The sequence below is a fragment of the Sturnus vulgaris genome, unplaced genomic scaffold (assembly GCF_052056855.1).
Source record: "Sturnus vulgaris isolate bStuVul1 unplaced genomic scaffold, bStuVul1.hap1 Scaffold_194, whole genome shotgun sequence".
NCBI lineage: Eukaryota > Metazoa > Chordata > Aves > Passeriformes > Sturnidae > Sturnus > Sturnus vulgaris.
The window spans coordinates 6016150-6043135 of NW_028276164.1; the positions used below are offsets into that span (position 1 = coordinate 6016150).

Sequence of the window (26986 nt, forward strand, 5' to 3'; positions counted from 1 at the left end):
TACATGATAAATGTATATTATAGTTAAAACTTTCACAAAATATTTAAGTAGAGGCTTTGTATTGTGCACTATAATATTAATATTTGCAGAAATAAATGTAGTTGTGAAATAATAAATAATACTTTTATTTTTATAACTAACTGACAATATTTAGAATAACTCAAATATATTTGTGAAATGGCTATGTTGATTCCAAGTACTTATAATAAACTTACAGTAGTGGAAATAGCTGAAACCGTCTGCATGTTCAGACATCACTGAAAGAACCACGCAGATAACATTGAGAGAACAGATGTAAGGAGGACTCTGCTGCTGACTGTCAATAACTGTCACTGAAATTACCAAACAGGGGACCCTTGTGAGCAAGTGACACAGGACCCTCTAAACTGCACAGAAAGGGGGACAGGGGTCGAACCAAGCTAAAGAATTGCCAGATGTAAACTAATTCAAAGCAATGTTTGAATATGTATAGTTCTTATAAATATGTATTTGACCAATGCAATGAAAAAGTTATTATGGTTAACCAGTGTGCCTCTGGTTGTGGCTATGCACCCAGCACTGTTATTGTCCCTTTTATCTCATATTAAACTTTTAAAAATTTTAAAGAGTGAGGCTGGTTCCTCACAAAACCCAAGGTGCTCACCACTTTCTTTCCCCCCCAAGCCAGGATCTGTCAATCCCAAACTTTGTTCAGATGTTGGAGGAGGAGGCTGCGAGGAAAAGGAAGATGCCCTGGGTAGGAGGCAGGTGAAGGGGCAGGTGCCCCTTTCCTCCTCTCCTCTGCTCCATCTCCCAGCCCAGCATCACCCCCGGCTGCAGGACAACCCCGCTGCCGACACCTCCTGCCAGGGACGGATTGGGGGGGATCTCCTTCCCCTTCCATCTGCAATGGCGGCAAATCCCATCCTCTCCTTGTCCACCTTCCTCCCTCTCCTCTTTCTGTCCTTCATCCATCCACGTTCCTTTCCCTTCTCCTTCTTCCCTTGCTCCTTCTTGTTCTTTCCTCTCCTGCCTTTTCCTTTTCCCTTCTTGCTGTCCCTTCCTCTCCTTGTCCTTCCTCCCCCAGACATTGAGCTGCAGACAGAGACCAGGGACAACAAATCCCTGGCACAGAACCTTGTGGAAGAGGCCGTTTTGAGTGGCTCCGTGGCACTGAAATGCAACGGGAAGGAAAAGTCCCAGAGATCCCACACAAGGAGGGGCTGCAAACTGAGCCCAGGGAGCTGTGAGGAGGAAAGACCCTCCCTGTGCCAGGAAGGCAATGGGAGATCCGGCCAGATCTTGGAACTGGTGGAGAAGCCTCAGGCCATGGAGAAGCCCCACGGGTGCTTGGAATGTGGGAAGGCTTCAGGTGGAGCTACAAGCTGAGGAAACATCAGAACATCCACACTGGGGATTGGCCCTACGAGTGTGGGGACTGTGAGAAGAGCTTCAGGCGGAGCTCAGCCTATTCCTGCTGCCTCCAAACACAGCAGTTCCAGATGCAGAGATCCCCCTGCAGCCTCTGGAGATCCATGGGAATGCAGAGATCCCCCCACAGCCCCTGGAGGAGCCACGCAGGAGCGCGGGGATCCCTGAGAGGAGGCTGTGACCCCGCAGACAGAGGGGCCCCCGCTGGAGCAGCCTGTCCTTGAAGGACTGAGCCCGTGGCAGAGTGACCCACGCTGCAGCAGAGTGAAGGGGGCTGGTACCCATGGGATGGACTCAGGTTGGAGAAGTCCAGGAGAAGTCTCCTGTGGGAGAGACCCCAAGGTGCAGCAGGGGAACGACTCCTGTCCCTGAGCAGAGGGAGAAGCCACTGGGGATGAACTGACCATGGCCCCATTGAAGCGTGGAAAAACACTCAATAACCCACAAAATGAGTTATAAGAGTAGGTGTGTATTTATTCAGCGCTGAGGTGCATGGTGGATAGCTCTTCCAAAAACATGCACACCTTTGGCGACCTGGCCTCTCTTTTATTCTCTACAAACTAGGACTACACAATAGACCTAATACATATTCATTGCCTATCCCAGCTTCACATTGAAATTAGTTTCACACCTCTTTGCGACTGAGCATTTGTAGCCGTGGAAAGGGGTTTTAACCCTTTAAGTGTGGTGTGTGATAACTGAGAAAAGATTCATGTTAATCACAAAAGCATTGGGGTTTGTATAAACCAGAATACTAAGCTCTGAAGTGAAGCATGGACACTAGATAAAGGAAATTATATGATAAAATCATTCTGTTTAAAATCACATTGTTATGTTATATTATACAGTATTATGTTACATTATAATATGTTATGTTATATTTTGTAAATAAGTTGTATCAGCTACCAGCTTGCAAAATCAGACTCCCCAATAGCCCTTCCCTACCTTTGTCTGATCAATACTGCCTATCTCAAGAACCAGACTCCCAGAACTTCTCTGGTGGTTATCTACAAGGACCAGATGGCTATCTGTGACTGATTATCACCCAAAGGCTTTGTGTAAGGATGTTTATTCAACCACCACAGCTTATGACAACAAAAAACCAAAAATTATTGATTTCAATGAGAAACCACAGTATAAGAAGAGGCTGCAAACCAAGGTTGGGTGGAGCGTGGAGTGGGCGGTGACCCCTCACGTTCCCCAGCGCTGCTTGCTCTTTCTATATCAAATAAAGCAATCTAAATTTTGCTGAAAATCGAGACTTTTGTCTCTCATTTATAACAATTTGGTGCCGATACCCGGGATGTCCTTGGAGCCCTGAGAGGCACTGCGATTTCGGGGAGGCGCCCCACTGCTGTGGCCCCGGTTCGTCAGTGATTCTCGGGACCCATCGACGTCCCGCACCATAGAGACTGAGCAAGGAAAATCTCCCCGGAAGACCGCGGCAAAATCACCTGGAATTCTCGTGCACGAAGAGCCAGACAGGAGCATCGGACTGTGAGTATCTGTCTGGTTTGGTGGGGATGACTGTGTGCTTGCCTGAATGAGACGTGGCCTTTGCTGCGAAGCGAGAGTGGAGTCCTTCTATCCGCGTTTCCAGCATCCCGCGAGGGACTTGGCCGGTGACCGGACGAAGCGAGTGAGCACAAAGGGAGAGACTGCTTTTCTTGTCCTAGCCCAGGTAGAGGCTGGGTCCTTCCCATCCTAGTCCTGGAAGAGGCGGGACCCGGGAAGGGGGCGGGGGGAAGGGGGAGGAAAAGAAAAGCCGATGGCAACACACCAGTCACGGAGGGAGAAGGGAAAAGCTGCTTTTCCCATCCCAGCCCAGGTAGAGGCGGGTTCCAGTCCATCCTGACCCAAGGAGAGGCAGGGGTTCGGGCAGAACACATCGGGGAGCACAAACACCTCAAGACAGTCCCTTGAGGTAAAAACGGGACAAAGAGAGAGTAAGATTCTGAGTCCCAGGGACCCACGAAGAGGTTCAAGTTCATTTGGTCCACAAGGAGACTGGGAAAATAAAGACAAGACAAGTAGGTTGCCAGAAATACCACCGGGCAGCCCTTTGGGAGTAATATTAAAATGTTGGGACACAGGGGCGGTATACAGAGGAAAAAGTAAAGAAAAATTGATTCAATATTGCATGGTGGAATGGACCAGAGAAATGATCCGTAAAGATAACCTATACTGGCCCATGTTCCGATCATTTGAGGGTTGGATTTGTCAGGCATTAAACACATATGTGGCTCATAAAGAACCATTTAACAGAGAGGAATGTGAGTATGCTGCCCTGTGGGCAAAACAGTCCAAGCCATCCTTGATATATACTCTAAAAGAAAAAGAGGATGAGGATAAAAATAAGGTTACCTGGGAACCCCTTGATAATCTCCCACCTCCATATAATACAGAAAATACAGGAGACCCCCCCACGCACCCACTTCTCCTCCTGGTACTCCCATAGCTCTGAGAACTCGCTCCAGTCAAAGGAATACCAGGAGAGATGGTATCACCAGAGAGGAGGGAGATAACGACACAAAGGCTCGCCTTTACCCCCTGAGGGAAGTGCCATTAGCAGGACAACAGGCTGGATTAATTGGATTTGTACATGTTCCCTTGAACACAGGGGAAGTGAGGAACTTTAAAAAAGAAATGGGAAAACTCCTAGAAGATCCTATAGGGGTATCAGAGAGACTAGATCAATTCCTCGGACCAAGTATGTATACTTGGATGGAATTACAATCTATATTAAGTATCCTATTCACCACGGAAGAACGGGAAATGATCAGACAGGCGGGAATGAGGGTATGGGACCGGGAGCATCAGATTGGACCTAGGGGAGACCAGAAATGGCCATTAAATAATCCTAACTGTGATAATCAAAATGATGTCCATCGCCAGAATATGATGGACTTAAGATGGATACTCGTTAAAGGTATCCGAGCATCAGTTCCTAAAGGACAAAATATTAATAAAGCCTTTAGTGAACAACAAAAAAAGGACGAATCCCCGACTGACTGGTTGGAGTGGCTGAGGAAAAATCTCCAAATGTACTCCGGGATAGACCCTGACACACAAGTGGGTCAGGCAGTCCTCAAAACCCAATTTGTTGCTCGATCATGGAGAGATATTAGAAAGAAATTAGAAAAGTTAGATGATTGGCAAGATCGGGGGTTACAAGAATTGCTAAGAGAAGCAAAAAGCAAAAGCTAAAATCTTTATAGCTGCAGTTCGTGAAACACAGAAAGAAACCCAGCAGAAAGGGGGAGGGAAACCACGAAAACCCCCACCAAAACAAGGAAATGAAGCAGGAAATAATTCACCAAGGCAAACCTGATTTTATTGTAACAAAAAAGGTCATATAGAGAAAAATTGTAAAGAGTCGATACAGGATGAAAAAAAAAATGTTCCAGGAAGACAAATAGGGGTGGCAAGGGCTGTATGTATTAAGGGCCATACCATCCAAAGAGCCCTTGATAAATTTAAAGATTGGTCCCCAGGGAGAGGAGGTGGAATTTTTAGTAGATACAGGAGCTGAAAAATCCACAATTAAAGACCTACCAAAAGGGTGTAAACCGAGTAGAGAAACGGCACTCGTGGCTGGAGCAAAAGTTGAACCATTTCGGGTCCCTATTATTAAAAATGTGCAAATTGAGACCCGGAACAAAATTGAATTAAAAGATCTGCTGTTACTGCCAGAGGCAGAAAATAATTTATTGGGGAGGGATTTCATAATAGCATAGGATTTGAAAATTGAAGTATCCCAAGGTCAGCTTAAAATTTTTGCTTTAACCCAAAAGGATGAGGAGCAAATATGTTCTGAGGTGTGGTACACCCCTGGGGAAATAGGGAAGTTAAAAATGAAACCTATCAAAGTGAAAATCACTGATCCCGATTTACCTATCCGAGTTCATCAATATCCAATATCTCTGGAAGGGAGACGGGGCCTTAAGCCTCTCATAGAAAACCTTTTTCAACAGGGGGCTTTGGAACCATGTATGTCCCCACATAATACTCCTATTCCGCCTGTCAGAAAGACAGACGGGAATTACAGATTGGTACAGGATTTGAGAGCTATAAATCAGCGAACTGTTACCAAATTTCCTGTAGTAGCAAACCCTTACACTCTCTTAAAACAGTTGTCCCCTGACTACACTTGGTATAGTGTAATAGATCCAAAAGATGCCTTCTGGGCATGCCCATTAGAGGAAAGTAGCAGAGATTGCTTTGCCTTTGAATGAAAAAATCCTCATAAGGGCAGGAAACAACAACTACATTGGACACTATTGCCTCAGGGCTTTACAGAATCTCCCAATCTCTTTGGACAAGCCCTAGAAGAATTAATGCAATCTTTTGAGTCACCAAAAGGAGTGCAATTGTAGCCTGTTCCTTAAAAAAAAACAAAAAATACCAAAAAGGGAGTCCATATTGTACTGAGTTGTGGTGGTGTCATTCCTATGGTGGGTATCCCCCATTCCCATTATGTATCCAGTGTAGAAGAAATGAATGTAAGGAAACTATTAAGGTACTTAATACCCTATCAGCACAAGGAGAAATCGAAATTGATAATCATAACTGGTGGGAGTTATTCAAGAATGGAACGAGGTAAAAAAAGAAAGCCAGAGCAGAGGTATTGGCAATAGAGTGTCAGAAGGGTTGTGTATACCGAGCTGTTACTGCTGTACCTCATACTGGAATGTTAAAGCTAAATTTGGGACAAAATTAAGAAACACTACCAAAAGAGAAAGACAAAGTGGGAGAGCCCAGGACATATTCCCTGCTGCCGAGAAGATGAAACAAACCTCGGCTACTGGCAGCAACCCCGTAGGCCTTGAGGGAGGCAGAGGGATGAAAATGGTCATGGGAGTCATCCTATTGCTAATGATGATAAAAGGAAATAATGCTGATGCTTGTTCCAAGTGTCACCAGACAATTGGGTACGGGGATGCACGGTATCCACCCTTGCCTTCCACACACACATCAATTCGGCCTGCTGTAATAAACACATTATGCACTATTATGGAAAGAAGTGGCCACCAATTTGGGAAAAGGAGGGTGGGCTCCATCTCATACCAAAGTTGCCCAGTAGGAGAGACACACCTCTGCTTCCCAAAAGAAGGTATATGGTGATATTCAGATCAGGGAGGAGTGCAAGATCACTACAAGCAGGAATTCATTAAAAAAATTATAACTAAAATGTTCAAAGGAACAAGGACAAACCGTGGAGGAAGTTTTAACTTGTAGGAGAAAATAAAACAACTCAGAGAACGGGACTTACCCACCTTGGGAAAAAAATTATTTGTAGAATTAATGAAAGAAATTACTAGTGAACTTAACTCACTGTTGGATCTGTAGAGGAATGCAGATGACTGAACAACGGCCATGCAGGGCGGGGGAGGGATTAGGGCCAGAACAGTTGCTACAGTGAAATCAAACAGAAATATCGAGGGGGAGTGTGTGGGAAGTTTAGTAATTCTGAATGCTGCTTAGAAATTGATGATAATGGTCAAGTAATTACTAAAATTGCAGAAGAAATAAAACGAATAGCCCATGTACCTGTACAAACCTGGAACTCTATGCTTAATGATAATTGGTGGAATAACCTGTTGGGGGGGAGCTTGGTGGAAGAAATTAGGGTTTATGTTAACATGTGCATTATTAGAACTACTGTTCATCCCTTGTCTTGTTCCACGCTTCATTCGACTAATCCAGTCGGTGGTTCAAGGAATGCAAGTTGCTACAATACCAATAGACCCTGAGAAGGCAACAAAATTAATGGCAGTAGATGTATTAAATCTAGTACAAGAGGTACTGACAAAATTTGAAACCAGAACACGAATCAATGGGATAAAAAAAGAGAAGTGGGGAAATTGTGACAATTGATAAAAGATTCGTGTTAATCACAAAAGCATTGGGGTTTGTATAAACCAGAATACTAAGCTCTGAAATGAAGCATGGACACTAGATAAAGGAAATTATATGATAAAATAATTCTGTTTAAAATCACCTTGTTATGTTATATTATGTTGTATTATCTTACATTATAATATATTATGTTATGTTTTTCAAATAAGTTGTATCGACTACCAGCTTGCAAAATCGGACTTCCCAAAAAGCCCTTCCTGCCTTTGTCTAATCAATACTGCCTATCTCAAGGACCAGACTCCCAGAATTTCTCTGGTGGTTATCTACAAGGACCGGATGGCTATCTGTGACTGATTATCACCCAAAGGCTTTGTGAATTTGTGAACAACGAGAACCCACAGTATAAGAAGAGGCTGCAAACCAAGGTTGGGTGGAGCGTGGAGTGGGCGGTGACCCCTCACGTTCCCCAGCGCTGCTTGCTCTTTCTATATCAAATAAAGCAATCTAAATTTTGCTGAATATCGAGACTTTTGTCTCTCATTTATAACAGGGTTCACCTTTTCCTCCTCCATGTGTAACGTCGTCTGGAGCACAGAGGTCCCAGGAGCTGCTTCCTCCTGAGCCAGTGGCACTCCTGGCCCTGGGCAGCGCAGGGCCCTGTGCCCCGTATATACCCCTGCAGGGCGGGGCTGTGCCATGTCACCAGGACAACAGAATGGCCAACAGCACCCAGGAACCCGATAGAACGGCCCTGTGTCACAAAGGGCCCAGCCCAGCACCCCTTCAGCAGCCCAAGCCCCTGGAAGTGTCATGGAGCAGGTGCCCAGCAGGTGCTGGCTTTGCAGGCTGGGCTGTGCGGGGCCAGAGGAATTGGCCGGATGGACGCAGGCAGGGAGTTGTGGTCAGCGGCTCCATGGGCGGCTGCAGGCCGGGGATGAGGGGTGTCCCTCAGGGAGGGCTCTGCCTCGGCCCCGGGGGGGCCCAATGCGAGGGCGAGGGGCTGGGGGGGCCATGGGGGCGTTCGATCAATGGGGAGGGCCCGGGGAGTGCTGAGAAGGGGGTGGTGAGTGGGGGGGAGGGAGGGGTCCCATGGATTTGGGGGGAGTCTTGATGAGTGTGGGGGGAGTCCCATGGATTTTGGGGTCCTGGTGACGGGGGGGAGCGGTGAGTGGGGGGTCCCATGGATGGGGGAGGGTCGGTGAGTGAGGGGGGGTCCCAGCGCTTTGGGGCGGTCGGTGAACGGGGGGGGGTAGTGAATAGGGGGAGCCCCGGTAAATTGGGTGGGTCCCTAGGAGCTAATTCCCCCTTCCTTGTTTTAAAAACAGCATGCATGACTCTTGCCATGAACATGAAGGGAAGTTCAAAACAAAACCATACATGTAGTAAAACCAAAACTTACAGTAATCGGGAATAATTCTGATACAACAATCCAAAACATTTCCGAGAACAGATATAATTAAAAACACTTGTGAAATTAGATTATTACCAAACATTAAAATATTGTACCATCATCCCAGTGTCTGCAACAGCTGATAAACCTCAAATCAGTGAAGAACTGGATAAGCGTCTGTTGGGGGTTGTTTTTTCCTTTCCTCTCTGCCTGTGGAGTTTTTTTCCCATTGACATGCTAAGAAGCACTGATGGTTGGGTCCCAGCACCAGGGAGAGCCTCCCTGTTTTTTTGGGAGTTTCTCTCGGAGGGTGGGGGGAGGGAAAGGGGGAACACGGTGAGATTGGAAGCAGGTAAAGGAGGGTGGGGGGCAGTTGCTGGCTCTCGCTCGCTTTTGGCTCTCGGAGCAGAAAGGTCATTGCTACCCCCCCACCATCCCAACGCCGGGAGCTGCCTCTCTGTTTTGGACCCCGCAGCCCTGCTTGGACGCCCTCCTGCTTCAGCTTGCTGTTTTCCCAGCATCCTGCCTCTCCTCCATCCCTTCCCATCTGGGACACAGCTGCCATCACCCCCAGCCCCTGCAGGTGCCGGGATCGTCACATCTGCCCCGTCCACCGGGAATCTGCCAGCGCTCACTGCCAGCGGTGACGGTGACTGCAGCACAGGGGAGAAGAGCCTGAGGGCGAGAAGGACTGGAACTGGGTTCCTGTTCTGCTTCTTGTTAATTCCAGAGTTGTTGTTCTGTTTGCCTTCTTAGATATACTAGTAAAGAACTGTCATTCCTATCCCCATATCTTGGCCTGAGAGCCCCTTAATTTCAAAATTATACTCATTCAGAGGGAGGGATTTGCTTTCTCCATTTCAAGGGAAGGCCCTGCTTTCCCTAGCACACACCTGTCTTTTATTCAAACCAGGACAGATTTTGGCACCCATGGTGCCACCTGTGGGCATTGAATGGAAAGGCTGGAAAAGCAATAACAGTTCTTGAGTGACCTGATTTTGTGTTTTAGGTGGCACCATGTTGTCCAGCTTACCCTGGTTTGGGCTGCACGTGGTCACAGCTACATCTCTCCCATTTGCAGGCCCTTATCTAAACACGGGTGCTATCACCAAGGGTACTGTGACTATTATAGAATTCATTTTGTGGGTTGATAAGGTGAGGAATTCATGGATTTTTATCTCTCTCTGGAAGGCAGGTACATGGATTCAGAGCTCTTGCACTCTGTGTGTTTTTGGGGTTACTTGAATAATGGTACTTAATGTGAGGAAGTGACAGCAGGGGAAATTTTCTCCCAACCCATCACCCAGTTGTTTAGGTCCACCCCACCAGTTTCCAAGGTCTTCAAATCCACTCTAAATGCTAATGATATCATACATTGGCTGGTGTTGCTAATCTGCCTGTTCTGTTTAACATTCAGAGACAAGGGGACATTGATTTGGATAACAACCCCAGGAAATTGGGATGCTGCTGCAGAGCCTGACCCTGTTCCAGAGACTAGGGATGTTACCCAAAGCCTAACCCTGCCCCAGAGCCTGACCTTGCCACATAGCCCACTTCAGAAAGAAACCACCCAGAGTGGGTAGGAGTTACAGTGAATGAGATGTGTGAGATGAGCCAGATGCTGAAGGAGTACCTTTCCCCAGCTGGTGAGAAACCCTCCCCCTGCCTTAAAGAGGGAGAGTCTGATGGTGCAGCAGTGGAACCCACAGACATTACATCTGTCCAGGTTCCAGCTGAACTGCAAGGGCACTCACAGCCAGCAGCATTCACCCCTGTGGAAACAAAGAAATCTAAGATGAAAACAAGGCACCTAGTTAATAAGGATAAGAAAGGAGGGCCCTCACAACCAGCAGGGGAGACAGAGGTTGAGATCATCACCGAGTCCCTGTCATATGAAAGTCTCTGTAATCAGTGAAAAGACATGGTATGATGGGGCTGTGAGGCTTCTAAAACTTGGTTACTTTGGGTCTGGGACCTTATGGGTACAGGCGTCCAACTGCATGGTACTGAGGCAAGGAATTTGGGACACTTGACCCAGGACTCAGGTGTGGACCAGGTATTTGTAAGGGAGCCAGGGCCCCTTTCCCTCTGGAAGTGGCTTTTAATGAGTGTAAGAGAGAGGTTTGTCCACAGAGAGAGAATGCAGGAGCACCACCATAGAATGTGCTGGAAGACCCTTGAGGAAGGGATCCAACAGCTGAGAGAAGTGGCAGTGCTGGAGGTGCTCTTCGGGAGGGATGGACAGCATGACAATGACCCTGACAAGGTCAGGTGCACAGGGCAGATGTTGTGGAATCTGGCAAACCCGGGGCCATCTCAATACACCACCTTTATTGCAATGGTTAGTGCTGACAGCTGCCCAGAGACAGTGGGTTCTGTCACCAACAAACTTAGAAATTAGGAGTGTATGATCAATGGCCCAATGCAGGCTTTTGTCTCTGCTGTGATTAAGGAACACAAAGAGGAGTTTAAAGAGGAGATGAGGGAGGAGATGAGGAAGATCAGTGCAGCACCAGTGCGAGTCACAGGCACCAAAGTCAGAGCCCAATGTCCCCCAGCTAGGGAGAGAGGGCACACCCCATGAGCTGACCTCTGGTTCTTTCTGCGTGGCCATGGGGAAGACATGAGAAGGTGGGATGGGAAACCCACTTCTGTCCTGGCAGCTCGGATGCATCAAGTGGGGGGGGGGGGAAACACAAACCAAGGGAGCTCCACTAAAGTGAAGGTAGCCTCAGCCTCCCATGACTGAGGTGTTGGGTATTACAGAAGGGAGGATGATCTGTCAGATCCCCTTGAAGGAACCTCCAGCATGTATCCCCAGGAAAGAAATAATAACCAGGGCTAGAGGGGCCCTGCTTCTAGCCAGGTAGAGGCACAGGAAAATTGGGGTTTTTGGATGGTGTGGATCCGATGTCATGGCACATCAGAGCCACAGAAATATAGAGTGTTAGTTGATCCTGGTTCAAAATGTACCCTAATGCCACTGGGACATGTGGGGGCAGATCCTGTTTCCATTGCTGGGGTGATGGGAGGATTGCAGGAATTGACTCTGCTGGAGGCTGAGGTGAGCCTGACTGGGAAGGAGTGGCAGAAACATCCAATTTTGACCGGCCACTTCCCTGGTGGACGTTGCCCATGGTGTCTCTGCTGCAGCTCTTGCAGCTGTGTCCAGTCCATGGCTCTGAGCCCCTTCTCTTTCTTCTCTGGAAAATCACATTCCTGTATCTCCATCTGCTTCTTCTTTTTGGAAGAATCTTCTATTTACAAGGGTCTCAAGCAGGTTCTTCTATTTACAAGGTCTGGACCTCCACAGCTCTCGACTGCTGGCAGCTCTTCCCAGTCACCTTCCCCCACTGGGGTTCCAACTCCACCACTATCCCCACAGCCGGGCTATTGCCTATCACATCGGGGTCACCACTCATTGCAGTTGAGACAGAAGCGATGACAAAAAACTCCGTGTTCATGCAACAAAAACCAACTTTTATTGAGGGCTGTTCTCCCTATATAGCCTTTGAAGTCTGCACAGTTAGCTCTGCTTGGCTAAATTAGTTGTCACCTGGCTAACTGGCCAATGGCTGCCCGTGTCCCAGATGGCCTAGACCTGCTCCCCAACAGCCCAGACTGCTCAAGTTATATCATTACGGTAGTTAGAGAATTATTTACATTATAAAATTACAATTGGGATTAGTTATAACTGGAAGGCCTCCAGGCCAGCTGTTAGCTACTGCAGGTTTAGTGCTGGCCAAATCTTCCACTAGAAATATTTACTCATTTCCTGCTGTGAGATAGGATTAGGAGGAAGGCAAAGCCGGCTCAAACCTTAAAGGGTATAAAGAAAGGACTTGTACTAACAGAACTAAAAGAATTATAAGAATCAGAATAAAACCTTCAGAACACTTCTCCCTCCACACCTTCTTTTCTTTCCCACTGGCAATGTGCAGGAACAATTCAGCCAGTTTACCATCTCTAAAATAGTCTTTTTCCAGTTCACTTAGGGAGAGGAGTCTCTCTTGTCATGCTATGGAGACTTCTCCACGAGAGACAATTCTCTCGTGGCTTCAAAGTCACAGTGCATCAGCTGCCCAGGAGAATGGAAATCTCATCACTTTGTAAAAGTCCCTCCCCTCGACCTACAGCTTTCCCCACAATTGTTTTTGAGGGCTCAATCTTTGGCTAATGGGACACACTTTTAAGGATGAACTGTTCAGAAGCAAAGGTTCTCTTCATCTGTCTCTGAGATCATCTTCATCCCTGGGAACAGAGGTTCTCTTCTTCTTCCCTGGGGTAAAGGGTCTTCATCACTCTCATCTCTCTCTGTTCAAGCTACTTCAATATCTGCTTGTTCAGCATGGATGCTTTTGCTCATGCCTACAATTTGAACACTTCATCCTCCACGTGCTTTTCAAAAAGTTACAGGGAAATGGAGTCTGACGTATCTTCCCATAGACTTACAAGAGGATTTCAGCCCAAGAGTCAGGCATCTCCTCAATCCCTCCCATCTGGGACCTGAATTCTACTTCTCTAACCTTGGGATCCACATGTTGTTCCTCCAGGTGTCTTCACTCTGTCCTGTTCTCTCACTCAAGAGAGAATTGAAGGTCTGCAAGTCTCATCTGTACAGTGAAAGAGATAATATCTTGTTCCAAGGCCTGCAGATAATCATATGATCCCTGCTAGGTGGTGGCCAGAGCTGTTTACAGTGGAGAATTCTGAGGGGCTGTGCCAGGATTTTTAAGGGGCCCAGCCAGGACAGTGTGGTCGCTCTGGCTGCACAGCTTTTTCAGTTGTTTTAGAGGCTGTCAGTTGTCAAAACTAATCACTGATTAGATTTTGTCAGACATGGAGGAAGCTCTTAGCAGCTCCTGTCAAAAAAAATAATTTCTGGGGGTGACTTCTTCCCTCCTCACAAAATGTCAAATGTGCAAAACCAGTACAGAGGGTCCCTCCTTTCTGTTGTGAGGTCTTGTGTTGTCACCTTTGGCTCCATGCGACCCTGAAAAGTCAAAATGGATCCCTCATTCCAGGAGCCCCCACAATGTCATAATGATCTCTGGACACCATAAGGCCCTGAGGCATCACAATGACCCCTTGGTTCCAAAAATCCCCGCAGAATCATAGGGGCCTCTGGATTCCACAAGACTCCAAAGTGTCACAGAGTCACTTTATTTCCCCAAACCTCGAAAGCGTCACAATGACTTCTTGGATTCAAGAGACCCCACAGTGTCACAGTGTCCCCTCAGTTCCATGAAGTTGTGGAGAACTACAAGGCCTTGTGGGATCACAATGGATCCTTGGTTCCATGAGGCCCCGCAGAATCACAGGGGCCTCTGGATTCCACAAGACACTGCAGTGTCACCGTGACCCCACAGTTCCATGGGACCCCTGAGTGTCACAATGGCCCCACAGTCCCACGTGTCCCCTCAATGTCACAATGTCCACACGGTTCCAGGAGGCCCTGCAGTGTCACAATTGCTCCATTGTTCCATGTGTCCCCTCAGTGGCACAATAGTGCCAGTGTGCCATGTGACCTCTCAGTGTCACCATGGTCCCACAGCTCCAAGAGGCCCTGAGGTGCCACAACGTCTCACCGTTCCATGTGTACCCTGAATGTCACAATGGCCCCATGGTTCCATGTGTCTCCTCAGCATCACAATGTCCGCAGTTCCATGTGTCCACTCAGTGTCACAATGGCCCCACGATTCCATTCCCCTCAAAGTTACAATATCCCCAAAGTTCCACGTGTCCCATTGGTGTTACGATGGCCCAGGGTTCCATGTGTCCCTTCCTGTCACAATGGCCTCGTTGTTCCATTTGTTTCCTCAGCATGACAGTGGCCTCAGGATTCCATGTTTCTCCTCAGTGACACAATGGCCCCAGGCTTTCATGTGCCCACCAGTGTCACAATGGCCCCACAGATCTGGGAGATCCTGCAGTTTCTCAATGGCCCCACGGTTCCATGTGTCCCCTCAGTGTCAGAATGGCATCAGGGTTCCATATGTCCCCTCAATGTAACCATGGACTGAAAGTGTCATGTGTATCTCAGTGTCACAAGGGACTCAGAGTTCCATGTGTCCCCTTAGTGTAACAATGGCCCTACAATTCCAGGAGGCCCTGCAGTGTCACAATGTCCTCACAGTTCCACCTGTCCCCTCATTGTCACAGACGAGCAGCACTGGAGTGGGAGCAGCACCACTGGAGGGGTTGCAGATGCACTGGAACAGGAGCAGTGGCTGTGGAACAACAGGGGAGAAGCTGTGGAACACAAGTCCTGTGAGGAGCAGCTGAGGGAGCTGGGAATGTTTATCCTGGGGAAGAGGAGGCTCAGGGGAGACCTCATCACTCTCTACAACTCCCTGATAGGAGGGTGCAGCCTGGTGGGGGTCGAGCTCTTCTCTTAGGGAACAGAGACAGGACAAGAGGACACAGCCTTAACTACACCAAAGGAAGGTCCTCCCATGTCTCAGTTCAGTGTCTTTATTTTTACCCCAGTGTTGGATGTTTTAAAGGGATGAAGAGAAATGAAAAGCAAATCAAGGCCAAATGAAAAGGATTTCCAAGTCTGTGTGAGCTGAGGATCCACGTGCTTGGGTGGAAGAAACTTTTTTGGAGGGGTTTCCACCCCACTGTCTCCAAATCTTGGTCTTTGCCCCAGTCCATCAGCATTTGGCTGCAGAAGACACCCTTGGGCAATAGGAAATTAAAATCCTGGAATCACCGAGGTTGGATGTAGTGGTTTTGGTTTATTAATTTGAAACTTTTTTGTTGTGAGAGAGGATTAGGAAGTAGACAAAAACAGGTTTAACTTTAAATGGTATAAAGAGGATTATTACTAGAAACTATAAGAAATAGAATAAAACTTTAGAATATTTTTTTCTACCACACACTTTCTTTTTTTTAATACTGAAAATGTACAAAACCAAACCAACTCAGTTAGTTTAACATCTTGAAAATAGTTTTTTACTAATTTACTTGAAAGAGGAGACTTTTTTCAGTCTATGGAGACTTCTTCACAAAAACCTGTTTTCTTGTGGTTTTGATGTTACAGTGATTAGCCTCCCAGGAGAATGGAAATCTGATTACTTTCTAAAAACCCTTTATTCAGACTAACCGTTTTTCCCATAACTTTTATTGAGGACTATATTAACTTATGAGGCACACTTTAAGGATTGTAACAGTTTAAACAAAACCTTACATTATTTTTTATAAAAGAGGGGTTTGTTCTTTCTCTTTTTTTTTCTGGGGAACACCAGGGTTTTTTTTTATTATTTAAACATAGGAGATTACAGCAATTTTAACATTTGTTTACTTCAATAACAATGCTTTTATTTATATTTACAGTTAGAACAATCATATTCAGTTCAGGGAAACAAGAGTTTTTCACCATAGTTTAAAAAAAGAGAAATTTTAGTTCACGAATTTTCTCCTTTATTTAGGACTTCACATTTCTTTTTGTTTGATTTTGGTCTTTTTATATTGTTTCTCTGTGTAATTTTTTTTTTTTTAATTCAGGACCGAGAATAAAGTATCTGTAAAGTTTTATTCTGGGCATTGAAAGACTCAATACCTTGCCCAGAGGGCAGCAGAGGGTTTTGTGATTTTTTCCAGGTGGGGCAGTCCGAGTTATTTACAATAAAGAGTCTTTCAAGGCCACGCTGGGGGCTGGGTGAGGACTGTAGGGTTCAGTCAGAGGAGCCGTGATGAGTTTCTGGTTTCATGGCTGTTCTCCGGCACCTGCTGCACTCAATTCCAGCCAAGGGCCGGGGGTTCTTCCTCCACCCTGCCCAGCAGAGCACCACCAGAAGATAGGATTGAACACAGAAGATTTTCCAGGGATGAAAGTAAATAAATTCACTCTCCCCGAGGAATTCCCAATGTCAGTTTGGGTCCCGATGGACGTTCCTGCCCCAGCATTCATCCAGGTGCCCAGAGGGAGACAGGATGATGCAGAGCCCCCCAGCCAGGTGTCTTCCCAACACGGATCACCAGGACCACGGATCACCAGGGCTCTGCCCAACGGGGGTCACTGGGGATCATCCAACACCGATCCTCCCATGGGGGATGGAGCTGGAGCAGAGCACGAAGCTCTTCCCACACTCGGGGCACTCACAGGGCTTCCCTTAGTGGTGACTCCGTTGGTGTTTGGTCAAGTGAGAGCTCTGTGAGAAGCTCTTCCCACACTCAGGACACTCATAGGGCCTCTCCCCAGTGTGGATGTGCCGGTGCCTGATGAGGTGGGAGTTGCGTCTAAATCCCTTCCCGCAGTCGGGGCAGCGGAAGGGCCTCTCCTCTGTGTGAATCCGCTCATGTACGAGGACATGGGAGCTTATCTGAAACCTCTTCCCACACTTGGGACACTCGTAGGGCCTCTCCCCAGTGTGGATGCGCTGGTGCCTTCTCAGGTGAGAACTCCATCCAAAGCTCTTCCCACATTCCAAGCAGGTGTAGGGCCGTTCCCCTGTGTGGATCACCTGGTGCTCCATCAGATGAGAAATAGTCCTGAAGCTCTTCCCACATTTCCCACACTCATAGGGCCGTTCTCCAGTGTGGATCACCTGGTGCCGGATCATGTCGGAGGTCCATGTGAAACCCTTCCCACATTCCAAGCACTCGTGGGGCTTCTCCCCTCCATGAAGCTTCTCCACCAGCTCTGAGCTCTGCCTGGATCTCCGGCCGCCTTCCCGGCTCAGGGAGGGGCTTTCCTCCTCGCAGCTCCCTGGGCTGGGTTTACAGCCCCTCCTCGAGAGGGATCTACAGGGCTTTTTCTCCTCCATCTGCCAATGCCTTGGGAACAAAAAATCCTAGTCTGGGGAAAGAACAAGAGAAGAGAGCACCTTGGATTGGGAGTTCCTCCTTGCCCAATTGCAACTCACGAAGTCACTGCGCATCTTGTGTCTGTAAGAACCTCCAAAACATCAAGATTCAGCCCAAAAGTCCTCCAAACATCAAGACAAAGATCAAAAACTCTCCAAACATCAAGACTCAGCCAAAACCCCTGCAAAATATAAGGATTCAGGCCTACAAGAAAACAAAGAACCAACTTTTAGCCAAAAAAAGCTCAGAAACACCAAGATTCACCCCTCTGAAAATCGTGGATCCTCCTCTCTGGTCACCTGCTGAATGTTGGGGGGGGAACCAAAGCCCTGGGACTGGAGGGACGCTGTAGATATAGGGTGGTCTGGAATCTTGTGGTGCTTCCCGTTTCTACTCCTCCTCCTGTGTCCCTGCTCTTCCTCACATTCCTCTTCCACATACTATACCTCTACTTCCTGCACAATCCCACCTGCTCCTCCCACGTGCATCATTTGACCATTTGGTTCTTCAACCCTGCTTCTCCTTCCCTTCTCCTGCTGCCCCCAGGCCCAGCACCCACTGCCGGCTCCCTCTTCCCCCCAAACCCACAGCATCCCAGCGCAGGGGCAGCGATGGAGCTGGGGCAGCTCGGGCTGGGGCAGCGCTGGGCTCTCGGCCGCTCCCGCCCGCACTCGCTCCCCACTGCAGCCGCTGCCGCCACCACAGCGCGGGGGGGCCCGGCCTTGGCGCTCCCCCCCTCCCACCTCCCCAAATTCCCATCCAGGGGGGCGCTGGGGCCAGGAGACAGACGAGTGACAGATCGGGGGGGCTGGGAAGAGTCGGCAGCCAGAGACCACTGAAAATCTCAGCAGTGACTACAGTGGGATCTTCGGGGACTAAACATGGCAGGGCACCCATGGTGGGTAGAAAGGGAAAGCCAAGAAGGGCTCCTGGCCAAGGGGATGATGATCCCAAAATATCTCTGAAGGGTCCCTTGGGAGCATCTTGAGGGAGTTTGCACATTCTCACAGAGCTAATCACGGACATGGACACTCATGGGGGCAATCGTCCAGAAGAGATTGATACAAAAAGGGATGGATGCTGTTGGTGTGCTGGGAAGGGATTGGGTGAAGGGGAGTGTGCAGGAATATGGTTCAGACAAGATGCAGCAGGAGCAATCTATCTGGGAAAAAAAATGAAGGATGGTAAAGAGGGGGTAGAGAAAAATACTGAGGATGGGGATGTTTTTCAGCAGGCTCTTATACTCCAAAGCTGCCAGCTGATGCAGATCCTTTGTATCCCCGGTTGCCAGGACAGGCACACAAGGAGGTCAGGATTGCAGGGGGTTTCTCTGTGCTGGGCAGCGGCAGGAGCGGGCGCAGAGGGGCGGCACCGGGAGCACGGGCTGGGGGCCTGTGGGGAGCTGCGGGGCCGGGCCGGGGCTGTGGGGCAGCCGGGGCTCAGCGCCGGGCGCTGCCTGAGCCCAGCACCCCCCGGCAATTGCAGGCCCGGCAGTGGCCCCCGGCCCCCAGGAGGCTGCGGGACGCCCCGGCCGCTGCCCGGCCCCGTGGAGCTGCCGGCCCTGCCCGCCGGGGGGGCCGCGTTTGGACACTGCGGCAGGACAGGCACCGGCTCTGGGATACGGGCTGGCCACGGCAGCCACAGCACAAGGAGCAGCACGAAGGAACAGCTGGGAAATGGGCATTGGACGTGCAAGCATCGAGATCAGCTTTTAAGCGTTTTCCTTGGGTCACTGCAGAAAGGAATGATTTAGCAGAAAGCTCAGCAGCTGTCAGAGGATGAGCACCCCCAGGCACTGAGGGGGCTGCAGGAGGGGCAGAAGAAGCCCCTGGAGCACTTGGTCACAAAGACACAGCAGGGGAATGCAAGAAGGGAGGAGGAAAAGGCCAAGGGGAAGGCAAAGGCCATGGCAGAGTTTCTACAGCCCCTGAGGGATGAACCCCAGGGCCCAAGGGGGCCCCAGCACCCAGGGGCTCTCACATCCTTACACCATCTTCAACCAGGTGCCCTCCTCACACTGACACCATTCAGGAATTGATGGCAAAGATGCTTTCTGGGGATGCCCACTTACACAGGATGGTAAACTGGATTTTGCCTTTGAGGGGGAACAAGAGATAGAAGGGAAAATGGAAAAGACATGGACGGTCCTTCTGCAGGGATGCACGGAAGCACCAGCCTTATTGGGGCAAGCCTTGCAGAAAATATCACAAGAATTTACCCCACCCCAGGGATTGGGTTAATGCAGGATGGGGATGACTTGCTGCAGTCAGGAGGACAAGAAGTGACAGAAGAAGCCTCTGTGAAATGGCTGAATGTTCAGGCTAAAAAGCATCTTTGAGTATTTGAAATAAAAGAGGAAATGGTGGAGAAAAGGGTTAAAGATTTGGGACATATTTTTGACTGAAGGTTTGTGGTGTATTGACCCAGAGAGGGACCAGGGAATCTCAGAAGTAATCCAGGACGAAAAAGCAGCTGTAAGAATTCTCAGGATTAATAGGAAATTGCAGGACCTGGATTGAAGATTCTCTGCTCTAGCCACAACATTGTATGACTTTTTAAACTCAAATATCCTCAATGTTGAGGTATGGACAGGAGAAAAGGAAAAAAAAAAACCTGAGAAAATGAAAAATAACAAAATTATTGGACCACCAGCTATGTCTCCTCCAGACTCAGAAAAAGAAATTTGAATTCTGTGTGTGTTATAAGTGTACATTATATTATTGAGTTTTTGCAAATATTAAAATGAATGCTATATGCTGGAAAACATTGCCGTGTGAATATAGTTTCTTTTAGTTCTGCAATTAACAAAACTCATAAATACTTGTGTGATAAATATATTTTTCTTGGAGTATAATGTAAAAATCTTTTGTTCATGTAACAAACTTGGAGAATGGTAAAAAAGATAATCAGGAAATTCTTCACATTCCTGGATTATGGGAAACCAGAACCCCAGGGAAGGAAAAAATGATTTACAGGTTGGAGGGGAATGATTCTGAATAATGCATGAAGGTCTATGAAGATGCAACATGTTGCTGCATTTAGGAAGTGTTTTCTGAGTCAGTGTGTGCCCTTGGCTGAAGGCCAAGCATCCGGCCATTATAACCTTTGGCCAGAGCCAGGGCAGATATTCAATTATCTCCCTTGGAATTGATCTTTGCAATTCCTTACCCTGGGAATTCTCCACCTAGTGCGGGCTGGAGATAAGGGATGGATATTTCAAGCAGTCTGTGGCCAGAATCCTGTCTCTTGTGAAATCTCTGCCACAGGAAGCTGGGCTGGCACAGAGCCTGCCTTGGCACTTTGCTGTTCACAGCATCCACCCAGGACTCTGCCTCTCAATTACACTCACACACTGGGCTGCCTGCGATTCCACTGTTGGAAAGTATACCAAATTTAAATTTTTTTCACATTTCATTTCACTAGTCAGGCTCGGTTTGCCTTTCTCTCAGGAAAGAAATTTTAAAAGGTTTTTTTTTAAGGGATGTTGCACCACTCAACAGACATGAGTTTAACATCTCAACAGACTGGGAATAGCCCAAAAGATACCAACAAAGAGAACGACATTCAACAAAACATCAACGAAACACAGCAAACATCAAGGAACACCCACCCCAGACACTGCCCCTGGCCCAGATGGAGACACCTGGTCTGGAAAAGACTGAAAAGGAAATCCAGGAATGTGGATCTAATTAAGATCAGAAGAGGAGAAATCCATTTGCAATAGGAAACCAAATACTAAGAACTACACAACTTAGAAGCAATGAACACTAAACCAATGGATTTCAATGGGTTCGGACAATAAAAAGTTTAGGAAAAATCTAGTAAAATGCACATCTCATGGAATTATTTTCTCTGCATACCCGGGCTATGTGTGGATGAAATTTTTTCTGTTGCACATCCTGACCAGGATCAAGTAATGCCTTGACTCTCTAACATTAAGATATTGTTGGAGAGTTTTTGTTTTTCTGCAGTTTCAGTGACAAGATTACACCATTAGAAAAATTTTTCATAGTAATCCTACTTTTATATTCTGAGTTGGGTTTGGACCAGTCGTGTGAGAATCAATTTTTACTCCTAGGAGAAGAAGTAGAAAAATCTAGATTGCATTGGAATTTCTTTGTGTGTATTTGTGGGTGGCTCTTAATGATGGCAAAATTTCAGAATGGGTTTTTCTATGCTCACCTTTAGGATGCATTTTGGAAAACTACAAGAGTATTAAGGGTGAGGCTTTAACACATAAACAGTTAGTACAAAATTGTTAAAAAAAAAGAGAAAAGAAAAAAAAAAACAGATTGTGGGGGTGCACTTGTGGATAACCTAATGGCTGCTCTGGAATAAAAGCATTGGATCCAGGCACAGCCAGGAGAGGATCTTTAGAAATGCAAATTAACACTGCTAGGGCAATGTGTGCACAATGAACCAGGATCTTCATGCCTGGGGGAGGAATTTCGGTGATTGCCTCTGTCTCACATGCCAAGCTCTGCCTGCTTGCACAGATGGAATTTGCACAACTAAAGGCAGAGCCCACAGTGAGGATATCTGACTGCAACAGAAATTGGTTAAGCTGCAAAGGGAATCAGCAAACGGAGAATGTTGGGAAAGCTTTACTAAAAAAAGTGGGGGGGAATCATCCCTCTCCCTGCTCCAACCTGCGCTGTCACTGTCCAGGTTATATAGGGTGTATTGGGGCACTGGGGTGTTTTTGGTGCCACGAGTTCAGGGAACTGAGTTGGAAATCCAAGTATGAGCTGATTTAATTAGATGAAAGTGGTCAATTGATGCAGCCCTGGATGGAGGGGGCACCCAAAAACGCAAAAAAGATGAACAGACACCAGAGCCAATCCTACAACACCATGGACCAGCCCCTGGGATCCCTAACGAATTCATATCAGGACACAGAAAATCCATCCATAATTTGATTGGCAGAATTAGGATAAAAAGCATCCTCTAAATAATAACCAACCACAGAGCTCCAGCTCCTGACCTTCCTGACGACCAATCCATTGAAATAAGGAAGGAGACATTTCACATGGGATAGGATCAGATTATCTATTAACAGAAGGAGGAGGAGTTTACGCAAAATTACATGACTCAAACTGCTGTTCGCAAATAGATGATAACTGAAAAGTGGTGAAACAGATAACAAAGGAAATAAGAAAATAACTCGTATTCCAGAGAATGGATGGGAATGGGACACGTTTTCGGGGTTCCCTGGCAGACCACAGCTTAAACGAATGCTGCTGCTCCTCTGACGTGCTGCAGCAACTCTCAGCTTTTTACCATGCACGACACCTTGCGCCAAAGAGGATGCAGGAAAAGAGATTGAGTCAATGGAAATCAAAAGTTAGTAAAGGCAATTCTTGAGAAAATGAGAAAAGGAAGGATTGAAAGCAGTAAGATTAATATCGTAGGAGGAGTGAATATTAAGAGGGACATGCAGTAGGCGGATCGGGAAGTCTGAACCTTCCAAAAACATCAGCCAGAGGGGAAAGGGACAGGGAGACGCAGACGGGAAAATGAGGATAAAAAGGAGGCTGCGTTTTAGAGACCGCATGGCAAATGCCGCATGGCCTCTCTCTTTGTTCATCAATAAAGTCACTTTTACAGGACTCCTCTGTCTCCTGAGGGCACACAAACCTCTGGCCACGGGAATTTTCCCGCACAGTCCCGGGCACAGGGCAGACACCTCTGTGCCACCCACAGCAACCGGGACGAGCCAGCGCTGCTCCGGCACCGGCTCCTGCCGAGGCCCCAGCGGGAAGGAGACCGCGGGCAGCCGCTCCCGCAGCGCCCTCAGCCCAGCGCCAACACGGGCCGGCACCGGCACAACCAACCCGCCAGAGCCCCCTGCCGCCCCCGAGGCCCGCAGCGAGCCCCGAGCCCCCGCACAACCGAGCGCGGCTCCCACCTGCGCTGGGGCCGCCTCCGAGCTCCGCCGCCGCCTGTGGCTGAGGAATTCGATGGGATGTGTTGCCTTAACCTTTCTGACCACTCCCAGCCCATCTATGCCAGCATTCAAGCCCTCAAAGAAAGTGTCAATAAACTTCGGGTAGATAATGGGTACGACTGGCTGAACTGGCTCTTAGGGCACTGGGGACTCACTGGCTGGGTTAGGAATTTAGTTCAAATAGGTTTGTATGTATTAGGCATCATATTATGCATTGTAGTAGTTATTCCTTGTATTTTACAGTGTGTTAAGAATTTAATCGACAAATCGCTTAAGAGTGTATTTTTAGTTAAAAGAAATGGGGGAGGTGTGGATATGGGTAATGCAAATGAGACTGATAGTACTGCAGATTGAATCAGCAAATGCAGCCTGACAACGAGGATGCCTGGCAAGAGCAAACAGAGATCTGAGTGCAAGAGGACTGGATCAAGTCTGCGTTATGGGAAATAAGATTTTACTAAGTCCAAATGTAAAGTTTGTCTATGTGAGAGTTTGTCTATGTAAGGTTTGTCTATGTGATTGCAGTAAAATATTACCAGCCTTCCTGTAAATGGTATATAAGCACATGTAGTGCTCTGTAAAAATTGGATTTTGATCACCATTCAGTGTCCCTGTTTCTCTCTTACCGTCGAGTACTCCCCGTGTGCTCCTGGAAAGAGAATGGTGGCACATCTACTGCCTGCTACCCCCCTCTAGGCAATATTCAACTGTTTAGTTCACAGACTCATCTTCCAGCACTCTTAGTGGGGTCAGCAGAGCCACTTCCCACTGGTGGGGGCAAAGAGCACCCTCTGTGCCTTTGTGGTGGGAGCAGACAGTGTTGTCTCAAAGGAAAGGTCAAAGAGAGACCAAGCTGGACCTCTGCCTCCTGTCCCTCACCCCACAAGGGAAGAAGGGCACAAAACAGAGCACTTTTTTTTTTCAGTCCTATCTTTCCCATGGTCTTGACTAGGAGAGGGAAGGATCTTGAAGGAGAGGATTCATAGGATTTCTTGAGGATCACTGCCAGTGCACAGCACACATGGCATCCCTCACCCCTTACATCATCATGGGATGGAGGGGTAGGAACCAACAACAGCCCTACCCCACTGCTCCAGAAGCCAAAATCCCCATGCAAGCATTTAGTTATGGCCTTCTTAGAGAACCACATTCCCACCCAAATCTTCCCCTCTGCAGCAGCTCATTCCCACAGGAACTGGCAGAGCAGATGGGGTTTGGACATTGGCTGGCTTCCATTGCACTCCTTGCCCTGGAGCTGGCACGGCAGGAGAAGGGCTCTGGTGAACCTTCTCCTCCTCCCATGTAGGCTCTAACCCAGCTGCCACAACTTCAAGTTCTCAGAGCACTTCTGGGCTCTGAGCAGCGGCCACGGGAGGAGGAGATGCAACTCCAAAGGCAGCAGTTCCCAGGCCCAGCTCCTGCCATCCCAGTGGGGCTGCTTGGTGGTTCAGGAGAGGAAGGGAAGGGCAAGTGCAGGTGGCAGTAGCTCATTTCCGACTGAAAGAGAGAAAGGTAATTTATTCACTTTGAAGTCACTGCATTCAAGCTCTGATCTTAACCTGAAAGAGAAGTAGCACCTGCTCGTGTTAAATTTGGGTGAAGAACAACTGTTACACTTGATATGGTAAGCAGTTCAATTATCTGAGGGAAAATGTACAGCAAAAATTAGCATTCACAGAGAGACAGGAAACAGCAAGAGTTGGCAAAAGGGAGGAGGAAAAGAAAGCACACCCTAAGCCAGTGTTTCACCCAAATCCAGGATTTTCTGTTTGTAAGGAGTGGGGTCCCCCCAGATCCTTCCCCAGTCCCGCCCCCCAATAAATGGGACCAGGGTGAACTGGGAAGCTTTATTGGGAACACTGGAGCAGCTGTGCTTGGGCAGAATGACAGCGGGGCTGGGTGTGGGACACACGACTCCTCTAAAATCAGTGCGGGGATGTGTTGGAGTCAGTAAGTCAAGAGTTTCTCTGAATCCTTCAGAGAGAGATCAGAGTGCAGGGATTGAATTAAAGTCTTGAGATGGATTGAAATATGTTAAGCCTCTCACACATAAAGCAGAGGTGAAGGTTTAGGTTGTAGCACGAGGGAGCAATAAGTAAGTAAATGGAATAAGTTTTAAGTGCTTTTAGTGAGTAAAAGGTCTTAGACGCCAGAGAAGTAGTACATGTTCTAGTGAAGGTTGAAAGACATGCTAGTGTTTCCTTCGAGGCTCCAAGAACCTCGCTTCAGACATAATAGAGTTAGAGTTAAGAATATTGCTTACATTTTTCAGTTAGAACAAGATAGGCCATGAGAGGAATGTTGAATTTGTCTTTACAAATGAGCTCTGGATCTGCCTGTAGATAAGGCTAGCACTGAGAGATAAAAGAAACAATGGGATGGATTCCACTGATTGATGAATGGAAAGAGATATTTGCCTTTACAAACAAACTGTAGGGCTGCTGATAAATGAAATTGGATATCGAAAGATGAAAGAAGCAACGGGGGGGAAAACTATGAATTCTATAAGAATTAAAAATGAAAAGGGAGGGTTCTACATTAGAGGGGAATTTCAGGTATCAGGCGTTCCGGGAAGTCTGTGCCTCTCAAGTATCTCAGCCAATGGGGAAAGAGAGAGGGAAATGCGGCCGGGAAAATAGGATAAAAAGGAGGCTGCGTCCTCCAAAAATTTGAGAGATCGCAGGGGAATGTCCCATGGCCTCTCCCTTTATTCGAATAAAGCAAAAAGGACTCCTCTGTCTCCTTTTTGGACATAAACCTCTGGTGTTTGTGGATTAATTTTCCTGACATAGGTGACCCGGGAGAGGGACCTCGCCCCCAATATCTTGGGCCGTCCTGGCAGGGTTTTTTTGAAAGGGGGAGGAATATTTGGAGCTCACCCGAAGTATCTTTGGGTCTCCCTGTTTCTTTTTTTCGGGAGGAGGCGGGCGGAGCGATGTTTGCATCTTGCAGGGCTCCAGAGCTGTCCCGAAATCCCCTTTTGGGGGATCCTGCGGGGTCCCCGGGTGGTTTTTTGGGGATGTCTGGGTGGCGGCTGCAGACAGAGCCCCGGCGGTGGGTGGGGGATGGAGGTCCCCGGAGCCCCGTGGCGATCGCCCGGGACTGGCAGGGCGAGGGGAGCAGCCTTGAGGGGGGGAAAGCGAAAAGGGGAGAGCCCCGGGAGTGCCGGAGCCTGAAATGGGGGCCTGGAGAGGGGGGACCCCGAGAGCCGGGAGTGAGGGGAGCCTGGAGAAGGGATGAGCCTGGAGACGGGGAACCCCTGGGACACCAACGTGGGGACCCCAAAGCCTCCCAGGGCTCTGGCCACGCCAGGGGCTACAGGGACACGAGGCCGGGGCTGCTCCGGGCCGCTTCCAGGCTGTCCCTCTGCTCTTGGGTGCCGGGGGTGGCCCTTTGTGACACGGGCGTGTGTCAGGGCCCTCGGTGATGCGGGACATTGTGGTGCTGTCATGAATGAGAGCGTTTGAGATCGCTTAAAAATCGGTGACAAGGGCATGAGCAAAAGTGAGATTTAATATTAAGCAACAAAGTACAATAAGTTTGTTGGCAAGACTCACTCTACTGCCTAC

General features: G+C 48.0%; 2 protein-coding genes across 2 annotated transcripts in view; both read right to left on the reverse strand.

The window, feature by feature from the left end:
• The window catches only part of LOC148218216 (uncharacterized), a 112200-nt gene extending 94974 nt beyond the window's left edge, over nt 1-17226 (reverse strand). The window contains exon 1 of the mRNA XM_088157925.1: nt 16816-17226. Within this exon, the coding sequence (XP_088014051.1) occupies nt 16816-17226 (411 nt within the window). The remainder of the gene's footprint in view (nt 1-16815) is intronic.
• Nucleotides 17227-21654: 4428 nt separating this feature from the next.
• The window catches only part of LOC148218217 (uncharacterized), a 404528-nt gene continuing 399196 nt past the window's right edge, over nt 21655-26986 (reverse strand). The window contains 1 exon segment of the mRNA XM_088157926.1: nt 21655-21674. Coding sequence (XP_088014052.1) covers nt 21655-21674 — 20 coding nt within the window.